This window comes from Puma concolor, chromosome D4 (assembly GCF_028749965.1).
Source record: "Puma concolor isolate L17-30 chromosome D4, mPumCon1.1.hap2, whole genome shotgun sequence".
Classification (NCBI taxonomy): Eukaryota; Metazoa; Chordata; class Mammalia; order Carnivora; family Felidae; genus Puma; species Puma concolor.
Genome location: NC_141679.1, coordinates 93,759,171 through 93,778,818, shown reverse-complemented (window position 1 = coordinate 93,778,818; position 19,648 = coordinate 93,759,171). Strand labels below are relative to the sequence as shown.

Sequence of the window (19,648 nt, the reverse complement as noted above, 5' to 3'; positions counted from 1 at the left end):
GTTGGGACGTGTGTCCTCCCTCGACTGTGTCCCCAGAACGCCTGCGGGCCCCTCCCCCACAGCCTCGGGGCCTCTGCTCCCCAGCAGGGCGGCACCCACACCCGCACCCCAGTCGCTCGGATGCAATGAAGGAATCGACAGGCTCACGAGGCCACAGGGAGGGCTTAATCCAAAACTCGATTAATGAAGTCAGCAACTGCAGACCAAGCTCCACACCAAAGCCAGAAATGATTCTGGCAACTTCCCGCCTCTGCTCCCAGAAGCAGATGCCATCTCAGGGGACGTGGGGAGCGGAGAAGGCTGTACGCCCAACCCCAGCGGCTGACCAGGGCAAGCACGCAAGGGGCACCTCAGTTCTGTGCCCCGCGCCTTGCAAGGACACCAAAGACCCCCTCACATGGACCCCAGGATATGAAAGACGACCCGTAATTAGACCGCCAGCTTCAGCTCATGGGGTTCCCGCAACGGCCCTGAAGCTACACGCTGGGCCCATTTCACAGATGAGAAAACCAGGGCTCGGGCGCATTATGCCCACAGCACCACCTGGATGTGAGTGCAACTCCTAACTTCTGCTGTCACTGGCGGTGGCCAGGAGCCAGCCACCCAGGCAGGCAGAGCAGGGCCGCCCCCCTAGAGGCAGCTAAGGGTCCAGCAGGAGCTCCGAGCATGGAGGAGGGAGGGTGTGTGCCCCTGGACCCCAGATGCCCTGCCCGGGAGGCCTGGGCTCCTCACCTGACCACCTGACCCTCCCACACCTGGAGGGCTGGGGCACACAATGCATTCTTACATCCCACAAGCTCAGCCGAAACCCAAAACCCCGGCTGGGGGTGGGGCATGGGGGAGAGCTCTGGGACTCAGGAAGCCTCCTCCCAGCCAGCTGGCAGGTGGGACTTCTCCGGGTCCCTGTCCAGCAGGAGGGCTGGTCACACCTGTGCTGGGCACCTACCACCACCCTCGCCCGGAGCACCCCTGTGGTTTTCCTACCTGGAAAGCAGTGGAGGCACTGAGACGACAGGGACGGAGGTCACACCCAGCCTGCCCCTGCTGCACTCCGCCGAGGACCCTGGGACAGCCCCGGACCCTGTCAGGGCCAGCCGTGGGCTGCCTCTGGCTAAGCCGAGGCACAGGCATTCGCTCAGCAGTGGTCCCAAAGGTCACTGCCATCCCGCACCAGTCACCAGCCCCGTTCTATCTGGCCTCCTCTCCTCACTCACACCCACCGAGCACGGCCGGCCCCACGGGCCACCAGGCCCCACACACCCCCCACGCTTGCACACCTGGCTATCACCCTGGGCCCAGCACCGCCTCCAAGGTGCCCTGGGGCACGGCGAATACCAGAGACAGAATCCAGACAGTTGCACCAGGCCCGGGGTGGAGGTGGGGTGAGGGTGGGGCCTGCACTGTCACCCTCTGGGGACACCCGGGTGTCCTGGGACCGTTGGCATGGGTCCAGGGCCCTCTGGAGGGGTTTCTTCCCCTGCAGGGATACTGGGAAGTTCTTGGGCTGGACTTGACCTTCTGTCCCAGCATGACCTTGCCCAAATGCTGAAGCAGGGCTGGTCTCTGGGACAGCTTTCTGGACGAGACCTTGCAGCATGAGGCAAGGGCTCCAGGACAGAGTAAACCTCAACCAATGCGTTCTGTCGGGACAAGGGGGAGGGTGGCACACGGGGCCAGTCAGTCACACGAACACAAAGGGGACACCCCAAGGACGGCACCTTCACCGGCCAGCAACTCTGTGGGATGCTCCGCCCGGCTCAAGCTCCTGAAGGAAAGGACCTCAGAGAGGGGGGTGGGCAGGCCAAGGTCACAGAACCCACATGGTAGGTAGAAGGAAGCCGGTGCTGGTGGTGGGGCCACTACCCCAGCCCTGTGGGAGCCCTGCGCTACGATGGGAGAAAGCCCAGTACACGGCTACCAGTGTAGATGGCATCTCCCTGTAGGCTGGAAGCCAGGTCTTCCAGAACCTGGAGCCGCCCACCTGCTCGGGCCTCCACTTCCGGCTCTGCGCCCACCCCCATCGCTGGCCCAGGCCCGAGTGAGCATAGCGCAGGGGCCGGCCGAGCCCGGACCCGGGGCCCCGGACCACCGGGCAGGGTGCCACCACACTCTGAGCCCCAGCCACACACGGATGCTGAGGCTCACGGCCACGCCTGGCTCCCCGATCTGGCGCTCAACCAGACAGGGCCGAGGCCGCCCTCATTCTGACCACTGGAGGGAGGAGAGGGGGGGAAGCCCCGCCCCGTGGGCTGCCCCGGGGGAGCCAGGACCAGCCAGGACCAGCCAGGCCGACAGGTGGAGGAGTCCCTCAGGTTGACCCGGAAGGGCCACGCTGCAGTGACCTCACCCAGGCCCTCTCGGGAGGGTGGGGAGACCGGGGCCCCGAGGGGCAGGACCCTCCCCACCCCCCAGCCTGAACTCAGCATCTCTCTTACTAAAAAGCTGCTGGGAAAAATACACACACTCAAAACTTTGGCTTCTTCCCCAAACGTCTCATTTCCAGTAACTGTATAGTTTCCGCTCATCAACAAACCAACGCGGAGGAAATGGTGGGAGGCAGGTCCCCAGCCCGGCGACAAGGCCCTGCTGTGAAGGCATGGCTGACCCTTCCAGAGGCCTCCAGCTACCGCTCTCCCCGCCCACCCTATCCTCTGGTGCCCCCCGGCCTGGCCGGGCTGGTGGGAGGCCTGCTGTGGCCTGGGTCTGCCTGCCCAGCTAGGCGTAAGTGGGGGCAAACTCCTCCCCAGGGGCCTGGAGGAGGCTCGTAACCCGGGCCCATCAGCACAGGGTCAACAGTGGTGGCCCCCTGGGCAGATGCCTGTGGCTCAAACTGTGACCCAGGCCGGGCCGCCACCGTGGGGTGAAGACGGCAGGAGGCTGGCCCGGAAGGGTCCCCAGGGACAGCAACAGCTTCTTCCCAGCCCAACCCAGTGACCCGTGTGGGTCCCAGAACTCTCAGGGTGGGTGGGCAGGCGTCTCGGATGTCCTGTGGCCACCTCTCAGACCCCACCCCTCACAGTGGGATGGACATGACCATCCGGCCTCGGCTCCCCCGTGGGGGGAGCGGTTTGCTCAGCAAATCACCAGCATCAACAGAGTGACGAGGGGACAGAGCGATGAGGGGACAGTGACGAAGGGACAGTGCCTAGGGGACCGCTTTCCCAGCTCAACCGAACCAACTGGAACGCTGAGAGCACGCGACTGCCAGCCAGCCCACTGAGGGGTCAGCTGGGACAGCTGGGGACAAATCCTCTCACCCGCTCAGAGCGTGGCCAGGATGAGTCCCAGCCCCAGACCGCACAGCACAGGTGGTAACGGGGCCACGTCTCTGGTGAAAATCTCAGAGACCACCGCCTAGCATTCGGCCTGACTTCCCACTGATCAGACCGGCTCCCGCCCGCCACCCACCCATCTCTGAGCAGCCTGTGGAGTGGGGCCAGATGAGCTGCAAGTGTCCTGTGGCTGAGGGACCCCTCCTTGGCGGGGTGAGCCGTCTGGGTCAAGAGACCACAAAAGCAGCATCTGGGCCTGGCCTGATCCCGAGACACCCCAGCGCTGCACTGGGCGGCCAGACCGAGACCCGGCAGGGGCTGGCAGCTGTACCTGAGGGACGCTCGGGTTTGGGAACCGCAGGGGTGGCCGTCGGAGGCCAGGCTCCCCAGTGCACGCCTCCCCCCTGACCAAGGCCTACTGGAAAGCAGGACTCCTTCCAGGAAGCTGGGAGCCCCAGACAGCCCTCCTGCTCGGGCGAGGGAAGCCCCAGGGCTGACCTCCAGAGAAAGCCCCCAGCCCAACAAAGGGCAGCAGAAGGGGCAGGCCGCCTGGTGGGAGAGGCCAGGCCTCTCAGAGGTGTCCACAACCCGCTCAAAGCAGCAGCTTTGCATCAGAGAGAGGACAATGCTTAGCCTAATTCACTCTAAGGTGTTAATGACAGACATCCTGATCCCTGCTGATCCCTGCCCCTGAGCTTAGGGGAAAGTGGGGAAAGTTGTTTGGGGGCCACCTAAGGTGGGTGCGGGGTCAGAAGGGACCGCCTGATGGTGAAATACGGGGTGTTTCTGTCCGAGAGTTCCCCGGGGTCTCGGAGATGCACAGTGCCCCCCCCACCACACACACACCAAGGGACAGAAGTCTGGGCTGACACTGAGAACCCAGGGAAAGATGCGCTCTCACCCCACGGGAAGACCCCCAAGCAGGCAGATGGTGGGGCCGGGGGCCCGCCCGCTCCCACCATACACCCTCTGCTGGGGCTGTGCCGCCTGGGACCTGGCCCGGCCCCCGTGCCTGCCGCCCCCCCCCCCCAGAGGACTCACCCCGAGGCTGCAGCAGGCCTGGTGCACCCAGCTGGGCTGTCCCCAGAGCACCCGGCCCCGCACACGGTAGGTGACGATGGCACAGCTACTCTTCTCTCGCTGGCTGCTGCCTGTCCCACAGTCTGGTTCTCAAACGTCCCTTCTCCTCTCCTGCACTTAGGGCCTGCGTCCACCTTGCCTGCCCCTGGCACGCAGTAAGTGCTCAGTCAAAACCCTCCTCCCACCGCACCCCTGCAGGGCTTCAGCTCTGCGGCCCCCCCCCCCCCCCCGGGCTCCTCAGGCCGCCACCGAGTGGGGGCTGGCAAGAGCACAGGCTGCGAGGGAACCTGGAGCCTGAGCAGGCCGGGGCCGCAGGCGTGCCAGGCTTTCCCGGGCGACTCCCCCGGGGACATGCCAAGCCCCGCTTGGGGCGGGGGGAGCTCTACTCGTGTGAAACGTCCAGGACAGGCCAATCCAGAAACGGAGAGCAGACCGGGGCTTGCCAGGGCCGGTGGGGGGGGCGGGGCTGGGAAAACGGGATGACTACTTCATGGGCCGGGCCCGGAGGGGGAGCACGCAGGCACTGTAGGGATGCGGCGGGAGGAGCGTTTTTACTCGCGCCAGGGGCAGCAAGGTGGACGCAGGCCCCAAGTGCGGGAGAGGACAGGTGCAGGCCCCAGACAGGCCATGAGAGTAGGACCAGCGGGGGGGGGGGGGGAGGGGGCGGCGGCAAAGCTTTGGAAGCAGATAACGGTGGGAGTTGAACCTCGTGAACGTATTAAATGCTCCCGAATCGTACACTTCAAGTGGCTAAAATAACAGAATTTATGGTGCGTGTGATCGGCCAGCGAAACCCCCATACGGGTATCCACTGCCCCCCAAATCTATTTGTCAACCCGCGTCCCAGGAGCAGGGTGGGGCGGGGCGAGGTCTCCAGGAGAAGCCCGCCCAGGCTGCTTCAGAGAAGGGCCTTCCTCCAGAACACCTGTCAACCGCGGCCCCCTCTGCAGGGACCCGCCCCCTCCTGGCGGGTGGGCCAGGTGGTGAGAACACCGGAGCCTAGCCCTGGCCCTGGCCCCAGACCTGTGGAACCTGCCAGGCAGGAGGCCTGACTCCCGGGCACCCCCGCCCCCACCACCTGTGGCCACCACCCAGGCGTTTACAGGCCTGTGCCGGGGTCCTGCTGGGCCGCACCTGCAGGAGAACTCCAGGAGCCCCCAAACCCAGCTCCCTCACGTACAGAGGGGGAAACCGAGGCCCGGGTCCGCGTACCCAACCAGAGACGGTCAGGTCCCGGCGGCACTGGGAAACTTCAGGATCATCAAACACATCCTGACCCACGGTCACGATGCCCCGAAGCCAGCTGCTCGTAAAAGCCTCTGGGACTCTGGACGAGCCTGCACACGAAGGTGAGAGCTGACGTAAGCCAGCTTCAGATCCGCCCCCCCTCCTGCCCCGCCTCTTCCCTTCAGCCTCAGTTTTTCCCACCTGTAAACTGGCGATGAAAAGAAAAAGCAGCCGAGCGGAGCAGAGCTGGCCACCACCTGGAGGGGGTGTGAGCCAGTGGAGTAAACCGTCTGCCAGGGGTTTTATGAGGCCGGATAACAGCAGCTGTCTGTGCGTGGAGTTGTTAGTGTTACGTTATTGAGGAAAGCAATCTAGCTGCTCAATCAACTCGACAAAGCCACATCCTTTCACTATTTATAGACAAGACACGAAACAGGAAAGGTGCCCTCCCCACCCCGGGAGGGTGCAACCCCTCAGCCAGGCACTGCCCAGGGGGCCCCGCCGCCCAGCCCCATCGAAGGCACAGAGAATGAGGAGGGGAGTCGGTGCTGGGGTCCGGCCTGCGGGGGGCCTCACGCTGCACTCTGGCACTTAGCGGGGTGGAGCAGAGGTGTCCCACGGGCCCTCTCCCGCTGCCATCGTCTGGGGAGTCCCAGCACCCGGACCGTGCCCCCCGACGGCCTGATGAAGGGCTTCTCCTCTGCCAGCCAAGGGTTCGGCCCGCCCCACCCTCTTCCTGCTAAGGGCATAGTTTCCTTTCTCTTTAAAAAAAATACGTATTTCTTTTCAGTGGAAAAAACGTTAGCCGCCGTTCAGAGGCAGGGCCCCGTCCAAAGAGGCACCTTCCTGTAAAGAAGGCACGTTCCCTGCCGCGTCTCCCGGCAGGGGAGAACGTTCTGGTTCACAGTGGGTGTCTGACATGTGTTTTCCTACCTGGCCCCAAAGCTGAAGCCGCATAAACAGAGGAAGCCCTGGAGCAGACCTGAGAATTCACCTGTTCGTCCCCCAGCCTCGCCCAAGACTCCCAGGTGACTCAATGGAAACATCCAAACTGGGTGGCAGGAGACGCGAAACGTTAGGTCCCCCGGAAGCGGAGGGCCAAGGCACTTCCCGCCGGAGCCTCTGAACCTCCTCTTCTAAAGGGAAGTTGTCGTCCGGCCCCGCTTCCTCGGAGACTGGCCACGGAGGCCTCGGGCGGTGCAGGCAAGACAGGGCAGTGGTTAGAACACTCGCTTCGGAGCGAAAGAGAGAGGCCGGGCCAGGCGCCACTCCGCACTCTTCGATCCCGGCAGTCGCCGAGGTCTTTGCGCTCACTTACCCCCCAACCCCACCCCCACCCCAGGCCTGACCCCACATGGTGCCGCGGGCTTGCTGGGAGCCACGTCAGGCCAGGCTCAAGCCACTCTGAGCTCCCCTCCGCCTGACAGGTCACGTGCACTGTTGTCACCTCTCCTGTCCCCACACTAGAAAGTCACCTCCGTGGGGGCAGGGGCTGTGTCTGACCTGAGCCTGCCATGAGCAGAAAACCCAGCACACGGCAGGTGCTCAAAGGTGTCTTTGGGGAAAAAGCAGACAGGACTGCTGATCAGAGTCCCCGCAGGTGATAAAACCCTCAGGAGCCCCTCCCCACGCAGCACCCGGCCTGGGCCCACCAGGCAGCACCTTTTGGCTTCTCCGAATTCACTCATTAGCCAACTAAACATTCGAGAAGGAGGATCCCGAAACCAGCTCTGTCAGCTCAAAAGGAGAAGGCAGGGAAGAAACGGACGCTCAGCCTGTCTCTAAAGCCTGCCACTCTTACGCAATCCTCGTGCCGCGGAGAGATCGATCGTGTCAGCCCCACACTACCGACGGGGAACCTGAGTTCCGGCGGCCCGACGACCTGGGGTCACAGAGCTAGCAGGTGGCGCAGCCAGGCCTCAAATACCGGACGGTCCAAAGCTAAAGCCCGCCACCGGCCAGCCAGCTGGACTTGCCCTCTGAGCGCGATGGCTCACTCCGCTTCTGCGATCACCTGGAAGGCGCCCAGTGGAACAGACCTTCCCGCGGGCAGGGAGACTGTCCCAGCAACCCTGGAGCCTCCGCTCCCAGTCCAGGACCAGGCAGGCCCCAGAAGCCTTTCGATGACCACCCCCCCACCGCCCCCCCGGGCCTGCCTGCAGGGCCACCCCGCACAGCAGCCCTGCAGGGATGGCGCTCTGCCCACAGGGACAGGCGGCGGGTCTTTCCTCCGCAGCCACGGGCCCGCTACACCTCTGCTACTTGGTGACGCCCTGGGAGGGCTTTCACGCCGACAGAAACCTCTTTTTCCGATGCTGAGCCCTGCAGCCACCTGACTAGCGGCTTCTGGGGAAGGTTCCTTCTCTTTTGGGGTGGAAACAGATGATTCACCAGGTACTAATGCGCCGGGCACTGTGACACGACCGTTTCCCACACCCTATCCCTAGGGGAGCCAGCAGACCAGCTCGGAAAGTCAAAGAACCTTCCGAGAGGCCGGGGTGAATGCTACAGAGTCGGAGTTTCCACCCAGGCTGGCACCAGAAGCCCGTACCCCAACACCTTTGAGGAAGGAAGGTGTCTTCCCCGCTCAGCTGCAAGGGCCAGGCCACCCATATAGCAGACCCTCTGGGGCTTCACGGGAACAGAAGAGCCCAGCCAGAGGCACAGGCCCCAGGGGCAGAGGGAGCCAGGGCCCCTCACGGGAGCGGCCACAACGTCCCCAAACCGCACCATGGGTCCAGACCTGTGCCCCTCCGCAGCTGGACCCGGCTGTCGCCCCGTCCCCGCTCTGGTCCCCCAGGCTCCAGCACAGTGCCACCCAGAGGTGGGGCCTCTGAGAATGGCACTTCCGTTCCGTCTTCCAAGTGGATCTGTGGGGTGTGCACAATGGGGTCTCTGTGGGCCAAGCTCGGCCGAGTGCCAGGCCAGACTGAGGCAGGCTTCCCGCCAAGGAGGGGGCCCCAGGCCCCAGGGAGGAGACAAGGCCGGCGCCCAAGCCCTGATCAGTGGCCTGGCTTGGTCGGAGGGGTGGGGAGCACGCACACTGTCGCCCTGTCCCCTAGAAGCGTCTCACCCCAACGCAAGCAGGGGGCTGCAGTAGCCCCCTTGTGGCCCAGGCTCCAGCCCAGAGAGACTCCAGGGTCCCCTGGGCCAGTCTGTCCCTGCTCCCCGGTGGCACAAAGAGACCCCTCCTGCCTTCCCAAAGCCCTCCGCACAGGTCCGGAGACCCCCCAGGCCCCATGGGTGAGCACAGGGCCAGAGCGGGCGTGGGGCAGGCGGGAAGGGAGTCGTGCATTCTGGGAAGCCACGCATAATTAATCACACAGCATTAATCCTCCTCCCGACAATAGCCGCTGCGCTTCCCCTGAATCCCAGCTGTCGGTCTCTGAATGGAAGGAAGCAAGATTTAGGGCATCAGGCGTCGGTGAGGCTTCTGCAGGAGAAGAAAAAGGCCCCAAAAAAGCAAAAAAAAAAAAAAAAAAAAAAAGTAGTGTGCATTCATTAGCATCTGACAAAGACACAATCCTCTTTGTCTATGAAACTGCTCACAGACCTGCTTAATTGGTTTCAGTTCGGGGAGGGTGGGGGCAGTGAAGGGGGGGCTGCTAGCCCACGGGCCAAGGGTTGTCAAGGGAAGGGGCCCTGAGCAGTGGGAATGCGGCACGCCGAGGACCGGGACGGAGGACGGCTGGGGAGCCACTTCTCCCTCTAGCCCCCCCTCCATGTGGGGGGGGGGGGTCCTTTCTCCAGCCACCAAGCACCTCCTCATATTTCCCACCAGGGACAAAGTCAAGCTGAAGGGCATCAACCACGAGAGAAAAACTTCCCAGGGCCAGAGCGCACAGGGAGGGCGCGGACTCTAACACGCCCCCTGCCCCATCAGGGTGGGTTGCGGGCTGTACCACACACACACACACACACACACACACACACACACACACACACACACACACGACACGCTGGTTTCCCAGCCAAGGACCCAACGCTGGGTGGGCGATGGACTGGATGGAGGGTTCGGGAGTCGGAGCTGTAGATGCCGTGACAGAAGACAAGCCACCCCCCAACCTGGGAGATGGGTCCCCCAACCTCACCTGAGGTCAGAGAAGGTGAGCTGGGCGAGACCGAAGGCCCAGGGGGGGTGGGTTTGGCATTAAAATAGCCACTTCTGCCTGAGGCACTGCACTCACCTGCCTGGAGGAGGCACTCCCCGTGGGCAGGGTGGCGCGGGGGCTGGGCCGCTCCAGAAGGTCCACAGCCTCCCCGGCGGGTCATTGTTTCTTAGGGATTTTAGCAAGAAGCAGGGTACCGGGAATTCCCGACTAGCACCCCAGGAGCCCAAGGTGGCCCACAAAGGCGTGCTCGAACCTCCAGCGGCCAGACCAGCTCCACACGCAGCATAATTGCTGGTGATTAAGTAATTGCCAGACTTTGTCCAATAAAAGTAACACGTGACCGCGCCCAGCCTTCTGGGCCATCTCCAGAAGACAATGGCCCAGTGTTCTGTCCCCGCGGGCCCCCGCTGCAGAAGGCAGGGGCTCTGCTCCCGACAAAAGCACCAGGTCCCTACAGGGGCTCAGGGGCGCGTACTCACACACAGGCTTCGGTGCCGTTGGGGGATACTTCACAGTTCCCGCCATTCATGCAGCTCTCGCTGGGCTGGGAACATCGCAGTCCTGGTGGGGGGGGGGTAAGACAAGAGGTCAGCCCAGGTGGCACTGGGGCCCTGAGCCCAGGGAAGGACCCATCCCCCCAAGGGACACAGCCACCCCTCACCCAGAAGGCTCTGCCTTGTCATGGGGTTGCTGGGGACAGGAGACCTCGCGAACCCTCCCAAACGTGAACCCCAAGGGGCTTCGACGTTCTGCCCAGAGTTCTGGCAGTCACAAATGGGGGGAGGGACAACAGGTTGGCTGGCCGGCAGGTGGACAGGTCACGCTCAAAGTGGGTAAGGGTGGCCTGAAATGACATCTGGACAACAGTAGAGGAAAGCTGAGGTGACCCTGGGCGGCTCTCCCAAACTCTGCACCCCCCCCCACCTATCTTCAATGGGGAGCCCAACGGGGCCACGGCCCCTATCCAGCCACCAAGATTGTCTGGCTGTTCAAACATGTTCTGTGAGGGGGCGGTGCTGGGGGGGCACACTCCCCACCCCCCACCCCCCCCAGCTCGTGGGAAAAAGCGACAGCTGCAAAGCCCAACGCCCCGCCCGCCAACAAAGCGCCAGCTACGGAATCAGAGCAGCCCATTGTCACCAGGGCCGCCTCCTGGGGCACCGGGGCTGCACCTCAGGGACCTGGCCCCGCCTCCAGGACACCCAATACCTGCGCCCTCGGGCAGGCATCCTCAGCTACATCCAGGGGAGGGGGGTGAAGGAGCCCCATTTGGAAGGAATTTGGCCCCATTCCCAAGAAGGCATTAATAAGGTGGCCCCCTCCCCATGTTACCAGCGCTGTGTAAAGGAAGCCCCTCCTGGGGGCGCGGAGGGGGTGTGACTTGGAACCCCACCTTCTGGAAGTGGGGATCTAATTCTCCCCTCCAGCTTTTAGGAGAAGATAGAAAGGAATCACCACTAGATTCCTCCATGCGAAGTGGAGAGAGGGGTAAGCGCTCCTTCTCCGGGTCCCTCTCCACTCTCGCAAGATTTCCAAACTTGAACTCCGAAAAGTCAAAGTCCCACCAGTCAGTCGCGGCGGGGTGTTCCGCACACCGCCCCCCCCCCCCCCGCCCACGCCAAACTGTCTATGAGCCCGCATGGGGGCAGCGATCAGGCGTGGGAAGGAGACCCCTCGGTCCGCGCCTCCCGCCTGGCCCTTCGCGAACTCTCCTAAATGGGGAGAAGGCCGGTCCGCCCGGCGCCCCACTGCCCACCGCGCCCCGCAGAGCTCCGTAAAGGCAACGCGACGTCCGGGACCCCACACTCCGCGCCCCAACATCCGCCCCCGGCGCGGGCCAGAGGCGAGGAGAGAGAGAAATGGCCCCCAGAGCAACAGGAAACCAAAACCGACTCGATTCAAATCGAAAAGTAGGCAGCTCGCCCGCCTGCCCCGGCGGCAAGCCCCACGCGTGGCTGATGAAGGACGAGCCCGGGGCTGGGCCTCCGGGGGCCCCTAGCGCCCCCACGCCCGGCTTCAAACCCGGGTCCAGGCGCGGGCGGCGCGAGTCCAGCCCGACTGGGCAGGCGGCGCGGGGGAGGGTCTGTCCTCCCCGCGCCCCGGATCGCCCGGTTCTCTCCCCCCCCCCCGCCCCCCACCGCCCCGGCCGCCCGTTCCCAGCCGCCCGGGGCGCGCGCGCAGGGCGCCGCCAAAGTTTCCGAAGGGAGCGGAAAGTTTCGGGCTCGCGGACGGGCGCCTACCTCGTGCGGCGAGCGCGGGCAGCAGCGCCAGGCAGAGCAGGGGCGCCAGGAGCGGCGGCATGCCTGCCCGCCGGCTGCCCGCTGCGCCCGGTGGCGGCCTCCTGCGCCGGGACGGCGGGGATCTGGCGCACACGCGCGCGCCGGACGGTCCCACGGGCGGCGGCGGCCCGCGGCGGCTCTCCGCTTCGTGGCGGGTGGGCGGGCGGCGCTGGGCCCCCACGGCCTCCGGGCCCGGCTCGGCGCCCCGGCTCGTTCCTCCGCTGCGCTCGCGCCCGCGCCCGCGCCCCGCGCCCCTGCGCTCCCTCCCGCGGCCGAGGCACTAGTGAGGCGCAGGCGGCCGCGCGCTCCGCCCCCGCCCGCCGGCCCCGCCCCTCGGGCCCGCCCCGCCGATCCCTCCGCACCCCTCGCCCTCGCTGGCCGCGCCCCTGCGCGCACCGCGCCGGCCCCGCGTCTCCTCCGGCGGGGCGCGCATCCGGAGCCTGGGTCCCCCGGGGTTCGGGGCCCCGGCGGGGAGAAGAGGCGTCGGGGGCCGGCCCTAGGGACTACTTCTTGTTCGAAAGTTTTCAGCGGCAAAAAGTTTGGGTCAGGGCCGCGGAAGGATCCGGCTCTGACAGTCGCTTAGCCGGGCGACAATTCGCAAAGATTTGCATCTCAATAGCGGCGGAGGCGCGGGCGGAGTTGGGGGAGAGGAGCCTTAGGGGGACCTTGCGCCGTGGGGAGCTGGGCTCGGGGAGGTGGGGAGGAGCGCCCGAGGCAGTTTGGGGGTCCCCGAGCGCGGGACGAGAGCTCAGGAAGAAGTCGTGCCCTTGGCGGCCGTACGGAAGCCCCTGACCCAGGGGCTCCAGTCCCAGGAGCCCTGAGGTCGCAGTTGTAAGCCTCCAGGAGACAGGCCGGACACCCTGGCTCTGCCGGTCGGGGCACTTGACCTCGAGGGATGGTGGCGCCGCGGCTGCTGCTGCTTTTCGGAAAGCGGTGGGGGCTCCGGGTGCCCCAACGGACCAACCCGGGGCTAATGCCTGGCCAGACGGGTTGCGCACCCGCTCCCCCAGGAGGGAGCCGCCTCTAGACGCTCCTTGATCACTATCCAGCCCTTTCTCCTGTCGCCTCCCGCCTAAGACGGCCCGCAAAAGCGCACGGGAGTCCAGCAGACCCACTGCAAGCGTCCCGGGCGCCTCCCACGTGCTCCTTCCGCATGATTTATTTCTCCGCCGCAGTGCCAGATTTGGGCATCCTGTGCCAAGCCCGGGTAAGCGCTGGGCGTTCAGAATGCCTGCCATAGTCCCTTCATGAAACCGAAGTTCGTGGCTTGGCGCTGGGGACAGACTGCCCTCCCCCCATCCCCACCCAGGATGGTGAGCCGGGCATCCTGGCAGCCCTCTGGAGTAGGTGATGCCAGAGGGGAGCTGTAAAGGCTGAGAAGGACCCCACTGAGTGAAGGACAGTGGGCGAGGAGATCCAGCAAGGCGGCAGAAACCCTGGAGGCTGGCAGCCACCAGTGCAGGGAGGGCCTACGGGGTCGGCAGAGTGCATTCCTGACTCCTGCCCACTCTTCTTGGCACACCTGTTGTCGGGCACTGGGCGGCAGCTGGGATGCTGTGAGCGCTGGACGGACGGCCAGTCCGGGCCGAGGCAGCTGCCGGGGGGCCTCCCTCTCCTGCCTCCTTCCAGAAGCCGGCTGTGCTTCGCTTCCTGCTTCCCGGAACCTGGGGTAGGGGTAACTTCTCTCGGGGCCAGTGCCCGGGAGCTGAGGCGCCTGAGGCAGCAGAGATGTTTATATAACAGCTGCCCAGCAGCTTGGAGAAGCAGATTGTCCGTACAAGGAAGAGGGTGGCCGCAGAGTCCCTCCCTGTCCCCCCCTCCTCAGCTCACAGACTCGGGGCTCTGCCCCCCATATCCCCTTCTACTCTTGGGGGAGGACTAGAGGCCTCAGGCCAGTGGGTGCTCCTCTGGGAGCCACTGCCTATATGCCCCACGCTGGGGCCTGCTTTCTGCCTGTGGCTCCAGGCTGCAAGTTCAGCCCTGGCTTGGGAACAGCTCTAGAGGAAGGGGAGGAAGAAGGAGGGAGCACTGGAGGAGGGGAGGAGGGGACACTGGAGGAGGGAGAGGAGGGAGCACGGGAGGAGGGGAGTCTCACCTGGGTCTGCCCAGCTGTGCCAGCTCTACTCTGGGCCTCACGCAGGAGCCGGGTGCTCTCATTAGCCCATGGTAGACGGGGCAGATGGGTTTCCCAGGCTTCCAGCCCCTGCGCCACCTGCCACCTTGGGTACCCCATGGGCGACAGGGGCCAAGGAGACCCCAGGAAAGCCAGAGTGGCCGGGAAGGGCATGTGAATGGCCACGGCAGGGACCTGGCCGGAGGGCGGGGGCTGGGGTGGCGCGGAGCTGGATGGGGGGGGGGGGGCGCCTGGCTCAAGGTGGGGGCTGAGACGAGGCCGCTGGTGAGGAGGCCCCAGGCTGGCTGGGCGGCCGGCAACCAGTAGGGGTGGGGCTGCAGGCCTGGCTTCCAGAGCGGTTGCTGAAAGCGTCTGGCCGCCACCTCGGGGACCCGGCATCTCCCCTGGGCCAGCGGGGTCTCCCTGAAGGAGGCCGTCACCCTCCGCACCTTAGGCAGACTGACCCGGGTCGGTCCCCCCTCTCTGTTGCCTCCAGAGATACCGCGGTGCCGTCATCAGGGTGGGCGGCGGAGGCTGAGCCGCCCTTTGGCCCATTCCTGTCCCCAAAAGGAAAGCCCGTCCCAGCCCCCTCTTGGATAAGGGGAGTCGGCAGCGGCTCGGTCTGCTTGGCGGTGGTCAGTGTGGTGAAAGTTCCCCAGGGTTCCGAGGTGCGGCGGGGGGCGGGGGGGGGGGTTGGGAGAAGGTAAGGGTCCGCCCCTCAGTTCTGAGGAGCTAGGCCGAGACCAGCTCCGGGCAGGCCAGGTCTGGGCCTCGGTCCGCAGCAGCAGACGGGCTGCGGGGGTCACAGGGGAGGGCTGCCGGGGGCCGCGTGTGCCCACCCTCCCCCCCCCCCCCCGGCCTCATACGCGGGTTCCCAAGGTCGGGGGCCGCAGGTCGGACTTAGGGTGCCGGCCCAGGTGTGCCCGGTGTGGATTGCAGTGGCCCCAAAGCAGAGGGGAGGGTGTTGGCGGGGGGAGCAAGGGCTCAGGAGTTGGGCCGAGGGTGCGGCCTTTGACAAGTGCGCCGGCCTGAGCTGGGAGGGGGGTGCCTTCCAGAGCAGCTGTGGGAAGATTCCAGAACACAGGGGAAGGGCCTCACTCACTACCTTCTGAAGTGGATTGTAAAACATATCTGACCCGCTTGCAAAGAGAGCCCGGGGGCCTGAGAAGTGTCCAGACTCTTACCCCACCCATTAAGAGCCACCGCCAGGCGCAGGCCCAGCGCTGGACTCTGACCGCTGGCCCACCAAGGGACCAGCACTGCCTCCTGGGCCTCAGTTTCCCCTTTACCAAGTCCTTTCTACATTTTTCTGCTCGAGACCAGCCAGGAACACTTCCCAGAGGTCTGAGTGTTTTCCAGGATGTGGATCTGGTGGCTTTGTGGCGTTGCTGCAGGTGGACAGGCCAGGGCCAGGTCCCCAGTCCCCTGAGCTGGACGCTCGGCCAGGCAGGGGCACGCGTGTGGGGCTCCACTTGTTTCCTGCTGCGCGTGCCCCGGGACGGGTTCAGGCAGAGCCGTTCAAGGGCTCCCCCTTGTTCTGAGGAGGGAGGGCGGAGGCTAGAGCCTTGAGTTCGCGTCCCTCGTTGCCCTTGCGCCTCACAAGGGGGCTCCTGTCACCAGGCTCCGGTGTGCGCCCCGCCGTCCGCATGAGGAGCGGGCTGGCCGGGGCCGCCTGCAGGTGCCGGGCATCTGCCCTGGGCCAGTCTGCACGTCTTGTCTTCCGCGGGCATGACTCCTCCCTCCTTAGCTTTGCCTCCTCCAGGAAGCCATCCCAGAGCCCCCGGGATGGTCCCCGCACCGCTCACCTGTTGTTCCAGGGGGTCTGCGGTCCCGGCCCTGGCCCTGCGGTCCTGGCCCCCCACAGATTCAGGCTGACCTGTGACTAACAGAGGGCTCATTCTGCGGGGGCCTCTGCACAGGGCCCTGCTGGCAGTCTTGTCCGCCTGTCACACACAGTGGTCACTACTTGGGACCCCAAGGCCTCTTGTCAGTGCAGGGCCAGAGCCAGCTCCCTCCTCCCTACAAGGCCCGGGAAGGAGGGCCAGCATCCCAGAGGCAGGCCCAGAGCCTGGGGAGCCCGTGTTGCCCGGGCAAGTCCCCCAACAGGTAGCCTGCCTCCCGGAGCAGGTGAGCCAGTGCAGACTGACTGGCGTGGCCTCCGAGGGCCACAGAGCTTGTCATGTGAGAAGTGGGCTTCAGGGTGGCCAGAACAGTACAGACCCACACAGAGACCCTGCCTCCCTCCGGGAGCCCTTGCACTGCTCAGGGCATAAGCCCTAACTGCATGGCGTCCCAAGCCCCGCGAAGGAGGAGCCCCACTCGGACTTCTCCAGGTCCCCGGATTCCCTCAGCTGGCCACAGAGCTGGAAAGGGCCGAGCCGGGCCTGGTGTTGGGTCACCCAGTGGCTCACCTCTGGGTGCCCCAGGGCGGCTGAGGCCTCAAGGAGGAAAGGCCCTGTGGGGACTCTAGGGCCCCGTTGAGATGCTGAGAAAATCTGGGAGCTTCGTGCAGGAGGGACACTGTGGACGTGGGTTCTGAGAAGGCTTTGGAGCTCACAGGTGACACCAGGCAGGGGCTGGCTAGGGGACTGGGTCCCAACGGGGAGGCCGTCACCACGCCCATCTCACAGACCAGGCACCGATGCTCTGAGGGTGGTCGTGGCTCCCAGCCTGGCACCCAGGTCTGCCCGCACCAGCCCTCAGCCCATGCGTCCCGGGACCCTGCAGGACCTGTGGGGCAGGGGGGCTGCAAGGAAGATCTGCTCTGGGCACCTTCCACCCTGCCTGGCCCTCTTGGCTGCAGCCCAGAACTTTCTCCAAAAAGAAAGGGCCCCGGGAGACGAAACTGCTTGGCCCCACCCCTCAGGCTCTGGTAGAAACGGAGCCTGCACGGGCCTGAGTCACTCAAGGAAAAGCCGGCCTTGCAGAGTCCCTCCTCCCTCTCCCCTGCCTCCAGAGTGGGGGGGGGGGGGGCGCTTCCTCCCTCCCCCTCTCCCTCCGTCCCTCCCTCCCTCCCTCCGTCTCCTCCTCCTTCCCTTTCTTCCTTTCTGGGGTTAAAAATAGCTGGAAATATCCCTTTCAAAGTAAGTCCATTTTTATTTTTACAGGGAAGAGAGAGGGTCCCCCCCACCCCCCGGCCCAGCAGGAAACCCTCAAGAGGAGCCCCGAAGACCCGCCCGGCCCAGGTGGGGCTCCGCCGTGGGCCTCAGCCAGTTTCTCAGGGCTGCTGGGCTCCCTCCCATTTGCTCCCGACACATTTAAACATGTTTAGAACTTCCGTCCTCCCCCACACTTCCCCCACGGCCCCCTGTTAAAAAGAAAACGGGGCTGGAAATCGGGGTTTGGGTTACAGGGTGCCCTGGGAGTCGTGTTCCTGAAGTAACACTGAGCCCAGACATCAGCAGGTACAGTACATCTGTGAGTTATTTCCACGTCTCCAAGGGGAAGGGGAAAACCCCCAACCATCCTTAAGTAAGACCAGGATTCTTCTATATTTCTGCCTTGACAGCTCAGGAAAAAAAATCGCCAAAAACCAGAGGCGCTGCTGAGTGTTGGCGTGGGAATGTTGGTTTAGTCAGAGACTTGCTCTGGGCCGTTTAAATAAAAACAGGCACTTTGGTGGCAAATGCCAGTGGGCCGTGCCTGGGATTGGAGCTCTGTGCCCAGAAAGGGGGTTTTGTGACCTCCCTCTCCTCTCCCCGCCCCCTTTCCCTCGGCTTCTCCAGCCTCCTTATCACAATCAGCATCTCACTGGTAAACATTCAGTGCAGTAATTTTCAAAAATCAGCAGGGAAAGTCAAGCCTTTCGTGTGGCCCGGAGCGCGTTGGCCAGCTGAAGGCCAGGGCTCCCCAGCGCCCCCCGGAGCCTGTCTCCGAAGCTGCCTCTGCAGCTTGAGGGTCTCTGCACAACGTAAATCAGCGGGAGTCTCGCTGGGGCCCAGGAACGAGACAATACTTGCAGGGGTGTGAAAGCGCGATGGGACCAGGCTGTGTGCTCCCGGGGACCTCACAGCCGCCAGGACTCGGACATGGGAGCCTAGGGCCACTGCCCTGCCTTGCCTGGGACGCCGGTTCCTGGCCAGAGCCCCGGCACTGGGAACTTGCCTTCGGGCCGGTGCTCCGCTCGGGGTGGGGGCCGTGTGTAGGCTGAGCACCGCGGCTGCCCCGTGAGGCCGGGTGGGGAGGGACTCGGTGGTTCTGTCGCTGATCGGTTCCCGTGCGTGGAGGGAAAGCCGGTTCCCGGAGGACAGGGCTGGAGGCGGGTGGGGGTGACAGGGGCCCGGGGCCCTGCTGGTGCAGGATGGGTGTGCCAATACGGTGGTGGGTCCCTTTGTGCCAACTGTAGGCAACTGTAGGCAAGCTGGGAAGTCCCTCCGTAGCAGGGGAGGTGGGCCGCTGCCGTGCAAGGGACGCGCCCTCACTTGCCCCCTCCCTCCCTGGAGGCCCTCACGCATGGGGGCTGCCCGACCTCCTCGCCCAGAGTCGGGGGGGGGGGGCGGGGGTCCAAGTGAGGTCGTACTGACCTCGGCTCCTCACTTAGCACGGCAAGCCTTGGAGTTCGCTCAGGAGAAGGACAAGGGAAGGAGACGCCGAGTTGCCCCCGCCGCCCGGGAGCTCTGGGAGCGCGTGTCCCTCCACGGCCCTGACCCAGGCTGCCGCCGCGCGGGGAAACTGACGCGCTGCCCACAGTCCATCTGTCCATCTGTCTGTCTATGGACCTGGGCCCCTCCCGCAGGTCAGCGGGCACACGCCCGGTCCTGCGCTGAGAGGCCCCCTGAGCACCAGCGTCTCCCCCTGGCCCCCACCCCGCTGACCGCAGCCCGGGCAGAGGGGCAGCCACGGGGAAGCTGCCGGAAGGATTTGAGCCAGGGGCGTTGGGGAGCCTGTCGGGCTGTTTCCTGGCTGGGCCGGGGAGAGGGCATTTCATGGCCTCAGAGTGTATTTGTGGGGTGCCTTCCCGCTGTGCTGGGCCGTGACCCAGAGCATCCCTTCCGGGTGGCTCTCAGTGGGCGGGGGGCAGTGCACATGCTCCAGGGGGAGGAAGAGAGGACGACGACAGGCCGAGTGTGCGGGGCTGGGGGGCAGGAGGGGGGCGTTCTGGCGGGGGGGGGGGGGTCAGTGCACGAGGCTTCTCTGAGGTGACCCGGGAGCAGAGACCCAAGGAAGCCAGGGGCCGGCTATGGAGGTAAGTGGGGAAGAACGTTCTGGCAGAGCAGCCCCCTACCCTCCCTCCTGTACTGCCCTCGCCCTACCCCTCCGCTTCTACGGGGACCCACCGCGGATGCCAAGAGGGACCGGTGACTGCCAGGGCTCACGCGTGTCTCAGCCTGTGGGGCGTGGCAGCAGCAGGCTCGCGGTGGGTCCTTTGACGAAAATCCGGGTGAGTTCAGCGGTGTCCCCGTGCCATGTCTCCGTGGCTCTGCCCGCCGGGAAGCGAGTCCTGGTTTGTCGTTTGCGGCTCCTGGACCGTTAGGACTTGGAATGCGTCCCCAAGGAGATGTGGGGCGGGTTCTCCCCGGAACCCGTGACTGAGCCCTTACTTGGAAGTAGGGTCCCTACAGACAC

At 65.2% G+C, this 19,648-nt stretch overlaps 1 protein-coding gene across 1 annotated transcript in view; it reads right to left on the bottom strand.

Moving 5' to 3' along the window:
* The window catches only part of NOTCH1 (notch receptor 1), a 44,321-nt gene extending 32,059 nt beyond the window's left edge, over positions 1-12,262 (bottom strand). The window contains exons 1-2 of the mRNA XM_086684486.1: positions 11,932-12,262; positions 10,171-10,252 (exon numbers count right to left, since the gene is read on the bottom strand). Of these exons, the coding sequence (XP_086540612.1) occupies positions 10,171-10,252; positions 11,932-11,992 (143 nt within the window). The 5' untranslated portion in view covers positions 11,993-12,262. The remainder of the gene's footprint in view (positions 1-10,170; positions 10,253-11,931) is intronic.
* Positions 12,263-19,648: the final 7,386 nt, after the last annotated feature.